Source organism: Penicillium pulvis (genome assembly GCF_028828015.1).
Source record: "Penicillium pulvis strain IBT 33274 chromosome Unknown contig_23_segment0_segment0, whole genome shotgun sequence".
NCBI lineage: Eukaryota > Fungi > Ascomycota > Eurotiomycetes > Eurotiales > Aspergillaceae > Penicillium > Penicillium pulvis.
The window spans coordinates 4,486,075-4,496,848 of NW_026643075.1; the positions used below are offsets into that span (position 1 = coordinate 4,486,075).

General features: G+C 47.7%; 2 protein-coding genes across 2 annotated transcripts; one reads left to right on the forward strand and one right to left on the reverse strand.

Moving 5' to 3' along the window:
• Window positions 1-32: 32 nt before the first annotated feature.
• Window positions 33-474, forward strand: N7503_005975 (uncharacterized protein; the record flags this gene model as incomplete). Its single annotated transcript, XM_057065522.1, has 3 exons — window positions 33-173; window positions 237-301; window positions 363-474. The coding sequence occupies 3 exons, from the start codon at window positions 33-35 to the stop codon at window positions 472-474; spliced, it is 318 nt and encodes a 105-aa protein (XP_056923265.1).
• A 1,965-nt stretch (window positions 475-2,439) lies between these two features.
• On the reverse strand, window positions 2,440-3,544 carry N7503_005976 (porphobilinogen deaminase; the record flags this gene model as incomplete). The annotated part of the gene is made up of 2 exons (XM_057065523.1): window positions 2,440-2,980; window positions 3,045-3,544. 2 exons carry the CDS (start codon window positions 3,542-3,544, stop codon window positions 2,440-2,442), a joined length of 1,041 nt encoding a protein of 346 aa, XP_056923266.1.
• Between the last annotated feature and the right edge of the window lie 7,230 nt (window positions 3,545-10,774).

The window sequence follows — 10,774 nt, forward strand, 5'->3', positions numbered from 1 at the left end:
CTCCCCAGAAAGATCGTCTTCACTTATCCACAATGTTTGAGACACTCAAAAGCTGGTTCCAAGGGGCTGATGCGCCTCTTAATGAGAATAAGTGGGACGCTAACACTGTCACCATGCAACAACCTAATAGCCCAGCTGCTCCTTCGATGAACCAGACCGTCACTGAGCAGCCCGTACGCTTCCCTAGTATCATTCTGATATCATTGATCGGCGATTGGGACTAATTTAGATCACAGGGTGGCGTCGAATCCATGGGAGTTCACATGCGGGGTGGTGATGGTGGCGATCTTTGCTGCGGAATGTGAGTACTGGAAATTCCCCGAAGTTTCTACATGATTAGGTTCTAATGTGGATTCGAATAGCTGTGCTGGTCTTTGTTGCTTTGAGTGCTGTGAGTGCTGCTGCGGAGACTGCTGCGGTCCCGATGGTCCTCCCGGTCCTCCTGGCGGACCCGGTTTTGGCCCTGGCCCTTGATCGAGAGGCTTGTCTACACAAGACATTTGAAGATGTACACATTTGCTGTTTACCACCCTTAATAGATGTATTTGTATCGGTTCTCAATTCTGGAAAATTCTTGAAAGCATCCAAGGTTCGAACCTTTTGTAGTATAATATCGTAGTTCGTTAGGAAGTGTCAGATTCTTGGGTTTGTAAAAGTGCTAGAATCCAATTTAATTGCATGAGAATAGTAATCCTAGCTTTTCCCTTGAGAGCGCCATTGTTCTCTGTGCTTCCATCGCTGAACACTTGCCCACTATCACAGCATCGTCAACCAGCTTCCTGATAGCCTTGGTACAACACCAAGATAGCGTCTTTATTTGAGACCTTCTCCTCTAAACCTTGCGAAAACTAGCAGCTGAGCGACACCATATCCTGTGAAATACGGGTCATGTAGTACCCTTATCACATCATTCTCCTCCACGCCAATCAAACCCTCCATCCGGCAACACCGGCATCACGACTTGGATCCCATTGGTACAGTCCACACGGATGGCGTTCGCACGGCCTCAATGTGACCCAACAACGAGCCCCAATTCAATCCATAAAGCTCAAATTTTGATCCATGAGCTCAGAATACAGTTCCACCCCGGAACAATGAGAAAAGTCGACGGAACCAGCCGATGGATGTCTTCAAGCTGCTCTTCAGAGTAATCACATCATCGATGAACTGACCTTTCGCCTGGATGAGCGCTTTCCGGGATATCGTCAAGTCCCAACTTGCTAAGGGTGTTACGAACAGGCAGGGTAACAGCAACATACGCAAGGAATCAACCTAGAGCAGCTGGGAACACTAAGGATCGGTTCGCTGCCGTCCATCAATAGAGATGCTGGAAGTTGACATGGGGTTCTCGCAACTGCAAGTTCATCACAGTGCGAGGAGCGCAGACAGAGCATCGTTGATCAAAATCGACTTCTGATCAGACGGCTCAGTGGCACTACTAGGGGAAGCCTCTGCTTTCAACGCTGCCAGCAACTCGAGCTAGAAATGGAAATCATCCACCACCCGCCCTCACCCGCGCCTAAGCTAGATCCATCATGGCGCCTCCAGCTACAAGAGGAAATGTCTCGACCGTCAGGACATTCGGCTGCATGCTCAGATCTAGCTTGACTGCTAATTTTCTGAATGAGGATGCTATTTTGACCATGTCTGCGAAAGCTAGCTAGTCTTATCCTTTTGGGGGGAGGACCTTCGTTGATCGACGACTGGACATATATCATGCGCGATTCGTGCCCTTGGATTGCGCGGTAGAGTGTCTCGGTGGTTCCTACGCCAACTTTCGATTGCGAATTGGTTCGGATGATTATACCTGACAATCAGTCCATTGCTATTCAGTTAAGCTTTGTTTTAGTCTACTCCGCACACACCACCTCCATAGACTCCGTTTGTGGGTGGTATCTGACCATGAAAGGATGGATATTCACGATATGAAATGGAGTTCTCTATAGCTACCTAGGTCTTGGTCTGGCTCTCATGACTAACCTAGGATCAATTCAGATATTGCAATTTCCAGCAATCGCTTTTTCCCGGTCGACTTCGTGATGATGCAAGGTCTTCCCATCTCCTCGATCTCGAGGTGGCTTTGATCATTCACCCAGAACATCTGACGCGGCCAGAGCTTGAGATTCTATGACCCAAATCCAGGGCATTTGTCCCCAACTTCGCAAAAGCGTTTCAAAATGGGACTGAGTGGATCAGTGTCTCTCGGAGCCGAGATGCGCGTCGTCATCGGCCCTATGGTCTCCGATCGGCTTGCATAATGAGTTTATGCATTCGGGATCTGTTCTTGGGAAACGATATTCACTTGCTGGTCTACTTCTATCCTTGCTAGTCTCCACAAATCGCCCCATCCCGGTCATGCTGTCTATACGGAAGGTCCGTTCAATTCTTGAACATGGGCTGAAATATGGTCGAGATGTCGAGAATTAAAGGAAAAATAGTCTAATTTAAAGATTCCCTCATTTCATCCTGCACGAGGCGAATTTCTTCAAGAAGCTCTCGTCCACCACCATCCTCAAGGCATTTCGCAAGCAACTTCCCAAGTGCTTCCGCTTCATCATCACTGGTCACGTCCGCAACTGCGCTTTTGGAGATCTGGCTTGAGCCATGGGGATGAATGATGGTGCCTTCAAGTCGCAGACGACTACCGGGAAGAGATTCGTTATCTTCGTTCTCAATCGTGGAGTTGACAGCAACCGGGGAAGAGCATCCTCCCTGAAGGCTACGCAGGAGTGATCTCTCTGCCAAACAGATCCATCGCGTGAGAGGATCTTCAATGGCTTGTACAACCTTCAAGGTCTGAGTGTCATTTGCACGAATCTCGATACCCAAAGCCCCTTGCCCAATGGCATAGGGAAATTCAGATGGATTCAAATGCTTTGTGATGCGGCTAGTCATGTTGATCCGGTTCAAGCCAGCAGTTGCGATGATGATAGCTGAGAAAGGTCCCTCCGGGTCATCGAGTTTCCGCAGTCGAGTATCACTAAAACAGTCAGCTTATACCCTTCATATTCGAACCGGAGTACAAGTCGAAAGAAGAATCTCACATGTTTCCACGGCATTCCTGCACTTTCAGTTGGGGATACTTGTATCTGAGAAGCGCCTTTCGCCGAGTGGAGCTGGTACCAATCACCGACCCAGCAGGCAATTGGTCTAGATCGGTGTACCGGTCTCGCAAACTTTCTTTGATAACAAGTGCATCGGTAGGATCCTCACGGTGTATAATCGCACCTAGAACACATTCGTCCGGTAGCCGTGTTGGCATGTCTTTCAGACAATGCACGAGCAGATCCAGCTCGCCAGCGCCGAGCTTAGCCTCCATCTCCTCCGTCCAGATGTTCTTGGCCGCATCCGAGGGACCCCCGAACTTTAAGAACGGGCTGGTCTTATCCACGTCCCCACTGACAGAGATTGTTTGCCATGGAAACTTGATCTGGGGGTGTGCGCTGGATAAGGCACTGGAGACCCGCTCGGCTTGGACCAATGCCAATTTGGAATTCCGAGTTCCAATTATTAGCTCTTGACCACTTGAAGTACTGTCTGTCATGATTGAAGAAGTGGAATTGATTATATGTACTTGAAGTAATTGGAAAGGTGGTGCCACTGTAGTGGGAAAGCTGTGGATGGCGCTATCGCTGTATTCGGTAATGTCTTAGCGGTAAGCACCTGATTCGGCCGAGGTTGATGTCGTTCTGTCAGAATGACCAGCATAGATCTCAATTGGAATGCCATCCAAGCTTAAAATTGAGTTTAGATACTGGAATGAAGGGATATATATAGTCCAAGATTCTTCGGAAGAATCACCTGACCAAACTAACTACGCTTTCCCTAGATGATACTGTTTATTCAATTGCTACCGCTTTCTGCACATGATTAAAGCATATCGCATACTTTTTTTTTGAACTGTAATCCTTGGCAGCTGTGGTGATCATTAGCATCAAAGCGGTAATATTTTGCAGACTCGTTCTCTTTGTGAGTTCTCCTTGTTGGTGTTCGCCAATGCCATGATCTCCATTTTCCGATTTTTTGATCAAACATCATGAGCGATGCCCCCATAAGGTCCAGCGCTTGCAGTGCTTGCAGAAAGCAAAATTAGAAGTAGGTTACTTTTATAGCCATGTCATGATAGGCCTTCACTGACTTAGACAGTGCGATCTTCAGCGACCCCAATACGCCCGCTCTTCACGAGGCTGTACATGCGAAGAATACGAAAAAGCGCCCAGATTAATCAATAATACCTTCACCGAGTCAAAAAATAAGTTCCGGATACCATTGTGCCGCAGAAAAAGCGGAAATAGTAAGGAGACGTTCAATCTAATGCCGTCAATATCAATGCCCAGATCCGGTCGCAACTGGTTTCTCTCTTCATCGACTCATATGTTCCATCGCCTCTTGTTGGGCGCATCAATGTCAAGAACTGAGAGGCTACTAGTATAATCAAGGGATCATCACTGATGGGGCGAACAAAAAAGCCAGCTGTTTGATCGAATTCTTTAAGCGCTTTCTTCGGTCTGGGGGCAAGAAGTGCAAAGACAATCGATTGATGCATCACAGTGTCGTTCTTCGAAATCATTCTATTCGAGCTTTTGCTGCTTTAATACCGCGCACTAGGCATTCAGTCTAGGAGATTCTTCGTGCCAATGTTGGTTTTCAGTCATATTAGGTGAGTCTGGTTTGTCTCACTGATTCATAGGTCTTAATTAAAAATGAGATGATCCAATGTGAATATACAGTATATCCCTATTATTCCAACCGCAATGTTGCCTCACGCCATTGCAAATCCCAATCAACCCTCTCTTTCTTTCCAATTGGAAAGCGCTATCACCGCCAACGGAATATTACTCACTGGACAAAGTTATCGATAAGGTTATGACAGTGCTGGTCTGATTGAAGAAGCGAGCAGCGTGCGATCTGAGGCGGGATGTACTCAATATCACAACTCATGCTTGAGCTTAAAAGACCAAGCAGAATCATAGGAACCACAACTCAAGACAGCATGTCCCGATGCTCTCCCAGAGAGATGTGAATTTGGGTCGGTTGATATAAGAGACCTTTACATGCTCTATCAGCGCGCTGCTGATGATATATATCCGTTCTACATGATCGGTACGAGTGGTGTCAGAATGTTTTTACTACTCTGGAATCTATGGGACTGGGAATAACCGGTCATTTACGAGGCACTCCGTGGCTCGCATACAGGTCTGGTGAAATTCAGAGATACGAGGAAACCTTTGCAGAGATCAATGACAACAATACTCCCAAATGACTGCGGTGGTCGCCTTCGATGTTCAGCTTGATTGAGAACGTTGTGCCCACTTTTTTTAGACCAGAATCTTTCCGGTGTGTTATAGCCGGATATCTACCTATGCATAGTTTACATGAGTGACGGAGTATCAATTTCCTTAGTTTGAGTCTATCGTATCTAAATGCCACGGAATATGAGAGATATCTGTTTCACACCAGCCATACTTATCACTCGACAAGAGTCATTCTGCGAAATTTCTGTCGTAAAGTACCCCCAGCAATACGAATGCGGCTGTCGTAAAGATTGTGATAACTATTTCCATACACTCTGATCAAGGTAGGACCCCGATGCCGCGACATATTCCACTAGGACGACCAGGTGGAAGACTAATATTCGATAATGGTGACAAAGAAGATAACAAGAAACGCCCTACGAAAGGAAGCCAGTTGTGCGAGGCCAGTGCTGTCTCCTAGAACTGTCCAGATAAGACTACGCCCATCAAGCTGAGCACAAGCCCAGACAGGCTCCTACACGACGTCAGTTACTGACGCAATTATCCACGAGCCTTCGCAAATGCAGTCCAAGCGAGCAACAAATATCCGAAGTGGAAGTGACCCTGTTGCGGACCTTCTTCAGTCATTATCAGAGCAACCCAAGTTTCTTTGATCGGAATGCCCTCATTTGTACAAGATTATCGGGGAAACATCTGGTATTTTTCCTTTTGCGATCGGACAGCGATTATCGTCTGTGTCACTGCGTGGCAAAGAAGAAGCCGTCCAGTAGATACGATCCCTCATCAGGAAGACAAGAGCAAATTCCTCGAATATTCTTGGAAAATGAAAAGCAGCGGTGAGATATGATTTCGACTTTGCAGAAAAGTATAGATTCAATATTAGATCTGTATATTAAATGTGACATCAGCGGGAAGGTTGATTACACTCCCTGCATACATAACCCGGTACTAAATGCCTCAACCCTTTCCCCAGACCGCTGAAACGTACCCGAGCCCTATGTGAATCGTCATGCCAGGAGGCCCCAACACGCCAAGGATGTGAATGGTAGACCAGGCGAATAAGAAAACGACGGATACCAAACCACTGGTTAAAGGCCGTATTCAGTATCCCGAACCAAACTTACACAAGGCTTCATTGCTGCAAGACCTCTGCACCAGACTGGAGCATTCCAAAAAGAAAATGACAATTGTCGACATCTGATATGTTCATTAGATCGTATACTGATATCCACAGAGAGCGACCAAATAAAGCACAGCATGGGGCTGTGACTACGGTTTCAGCCCCATCGGTGGCCACTTGTACGGGAACGGCAATGATGATATCATGGGTTTCTTATACACGCCACCACAACTCGATTCATAACCCAATACATCCTACATGATCATCCGTTACTCAGACGATAACGATAACGTGGCGCCACAAATGTATTCAGATGACTGGGCTTCCATAATAAGAACAGATGACATCTGCCTCCACCGTGATGGCGATCATCATCCCTATGCGCGTACGTGATGAAGATCGTGATGAAGATCCAGATAAACACACTCCGATGTTATCCGACATGTGTTTTCGTGAGTACACTATTGTTTGTGCTGCTGCCAAAATGCAGTGTTGTTATTGGTAACTGGTTGCCGTCCCGGTGACCAGGTGTTGCGAACCAACCATATTCGGTTGCCAGGTCGATCAGCGACTTGTGTTTTAGATGTTCATGTTCCAAGGGCCAAAGCACGATTTTACTTGTTTGAAAATTGAATGGTTCCTTGTACCGTTACATGCCCAAGTAGGTGTTATGTTACATGTATCAGGGTACCATGTTTTTTAGACTTTGTATTCGGCTTGATCTTGCCGAATATGTATCCATGGGTGGAGTTAGTACAGATGAGGATTGATGTGAGGATTCGATGCAGGGATCATTGATTAAATGAAAGATAACTCCGTTACCTTTCACAGAGCTGTATTCAGGCTGGGCGCAGGAAGCCGGTATCGCCGAGCTTCGAAGCTGAGTACAGTACTTCCAAGTTAGTCTGTTGTGTGTAGTTTCGATGGGACCATCATCTACACATCTAGGCAGCCCGCCTAACCTTTTGGGCAGTTGCCATTTTTGGTCTGATAAAACACACACAATGTAGGGGACGTAAACATCGGGCGCAGCATCCCTAAGCTGCAGCGATCCTGCGTAGATCGAGGGCCAGAATACGCCATCACTCCCAGACAAGGCTGCATCAACCCGTATTGCGCGATAAGCACGGAGTAACTAGCACCTGGTAAGCTGAGCAGCACGAACCCGACCGCAATATGTTACTCGATCGGTCCGTACCGATTCTCAGCCAAGCCTGCAACCTGTAGCCGGTCGATCCCGGGGCCGAGTATCATCGCACTGCAAGGCTTCAACTCAATCCGCCCTGTCCCTTCTCTCACCGGAGTTGTGCAACATCTTGGCGCCAACGCCAATAGTCTTCCTGATAGTTCCTGTGCTGCCAAGACCCTCCCTTTATGCGCGCAGGCAGAGTCGGATCGCCATGATCGCCCTTGGCGCAGGACCATTTGCAATTGCCCTGCCGAGCCTCAGGCGCAGTCGTGGAGGTCATTGAACCGAATTGAGGAATTGCTTGGCGCCGAGAGTGTCCTTACGTATGTTGAAATTGGGCAGTTGCACATTGTCCCTGAAGTTTCTTCAGAAATAGGATAGGAGTCGACGTGGAGGGATCAAGGGGGTAAGCCAAGAACTGGTGTTCGTCCACTTTCTTGACCCCAGACTATTATTGTGGAGCTGGAGTTTATTGTTCCCACCCCCTTGTTTTTTCATTTGTTTTTCTTTAGTGTGGGTTGGGTAGGGATTCTGACACCTCCATCCTTCAGCTGCATCGGGCGTATTCTGAAGCCTGCTTTGTTTTAGGCTTGGCGGTCCGAATTATTGTTTCGCCAAGCTTGCGGAAATGTGTTCGGTCTGTGTCTGTAATGTCCTTCTCCTGACTTTTGGTTTGATTTAGGCCCCCTATATGATCGCAGCATGGATGTTGTTTCAAGGAAATTGCTTGGCAGATGTTGCGGGATGGGATTGGTTCAGGACTCCTTAGTGTTAGCTGGGTTATTTCGTCGATCGATCGAAATGGTTTGTCATTTCGCTGACTGTACTTTGTAAGATAGGGTCCTGGAAGATTCCAGGATTCGGCTTACTGTATGTCAGCTGTACAGTACCTTTGATCAGGTACAACCCTCTCGAGTTGTAGGTACCATTCGCAAGTACCGTTCGCCACAGTAAGTTGTGGCAATGGCGACGGCAACAAGTCCATGGCCAAGTTGAATGTTAATTTATTTGGAATATCGTTGGGAAATCCAACAAGAGCCCAATAATAGACCGGTGGTTACGTGGAAAATGTTGGCTTATGGCTGCAGCGCTGAGCGGGCAATATGGATCCCGTGTCTCGCGAATGGTATCACCAAAGTACGGGAATTGAAACTATTTCTTTTCTGAGACCAAGTATTGGGGTAGAGAGACTAGGAACAGCCAACTCCGCGATAACGGATAAGCCAAGAAATTGGCAATTTCGCAGCGAAATCAAGGACCAAGTCACGGAAAAACAGAAAGTCCCACGGCCAAGCGAGACAACCGCTGTCAAATAATGATTGCCATGCAACCAAAGTTAGCTCAACCTCTGACCAGCTTAACCACATCCGGTGCTCGTCGCATCGTAAGTGGAGAGCGGTTAAAATGCCTCATATTAGAGAACGCCCATCCATGCACGACTAACCGTAGTTTCTGCCAATTCAACCGCACGATCCCTAATACGTTCCAAGCTTGTCTCCACTTCCCCGGTTGATGCTGCCGGTCAACAGTTGCCTTGTTTATGCAGTGCATCGTATGCTCCTGACTCCAATTGCCCATCGCAGGATTGCGGACATCGTGCCGCTTGTGCCAGTCTTACAGTAGCGCCGCCTCCACCTGCACAGTTCACACCTTATTGCGCTACACGGCAGGTTTAGTCTACGTTGCGGATCCGGAGGACGGCTTGGTCGTCGAATCCCCATGAGCTGATGCCGAACACTGTCCCGTCCTGGTGCCACGAGAGCATCACTGGGGCATTGAGAATCCACGACTTGAAGTGGGGGTGATAGGGAGTTCTTGGCCCCTGTTTTTTCCGTTAGTGGCTTTTTTCCTTCACCCTTTAATGGAGTGCCCGGGTGAATACAAAATGGAAAGCGCCCGAGTAAAATTGTCCTTAAATTATGTGGGGACAACTGGGGAGTGCATTACGGATTATTATGTACAGCTAATGTACTGTATTCCGGCATACTAACCGAAAGCGATGAGACGTGAGGGTAGAAAAACAAAATGACCGGCGGCTTAAGCCCGCCGGACCTACTCCAATGAGAATAGCTGACACGCGGGCAAGGGAGAAAAGGCCCGATCGACAATCGCGTGGCACGGTCCTCATTTCACCGGACTCTCAAGTGATTTGATTGCTACTTCGCGAAACTTTCCATTCCAAAATGGGGTTGAGAAATGGGATCGCAACGTGGGACATCCTAGTGATATGGCCGTTCTGTTGACAACAAGCTTTCGCCCGTGATTTCAAACCTGTCTGCACGGCTGCACCTTCTAATCGGTTCATAGGTGAAATGCTGCAGCCCAGTGAGCTTCCTCTCTACTTACAGGGGGTATGCCTGTTCGCGACCGATGTGCTGCAGTGTGGGGTTACGATCCGAGGATTCGCGAAGCTTGTCCGATCTAACCGCTGAAGTGTTTTAAAAGTGCTTTTTTTATCCTTTGATCCAGGATCCTGGTTCATGACCTTTGATCTGCATTATTACTGGTGTGGACGAAATACCCATCAATTTCTTTGAAGTACCCATTGTTACTGGATCCGCAGGGTCTCGGGGAGGACCCGAGTTGCAATCGTGACTGACCGCTCCTCTTTACTCCAACCGTAGGCGTCCTCGTCAGCAAGATCCTATGCAAGCGATTGGTGCCTTTACCTATAGCAGCAATAAAATGAAGATTAAGAGTGTTTTTTTTCCAAGGTTCAGGTCTTGCTTTGAAGAATTTTTCTTCGCCTTACGGTGGGGATTGAGGTACTTGTTTCACCGCAGGTCGGGAATACAGCGTAGGATAAGGAGGATTTTCTTTTTCTTGACCACGCGACTCCCTGATGCATGTGGATTAGGTACCTGGTACATAGGTACCTGAAGTTGAAGTACTTCGCCTCTCAGGATGACGAACTCCCAACATTAGATCAATGCCCTTGAGTTGGGCTCATAATAGATCAACAAAAAACGGTGCTGCCTTTTAGCCTTGGCATGCTTTGGGTAGGCAATGCATTGAGGATCATACACTTGAGCACAGCCGTATACCAAGACCGATCTACCCGGACGTACAGGAGGTACAGCTTGCGATGTGGGGGATGTGCCAGATTGAGGGTCAAGTATGTGCTGTACATCCACCCAAGGATAGTATTACTCTGTAGGGGAAACTAGTCTCCATACGTTCAGATTTGAGATCCACTCTGAACCCGACCAC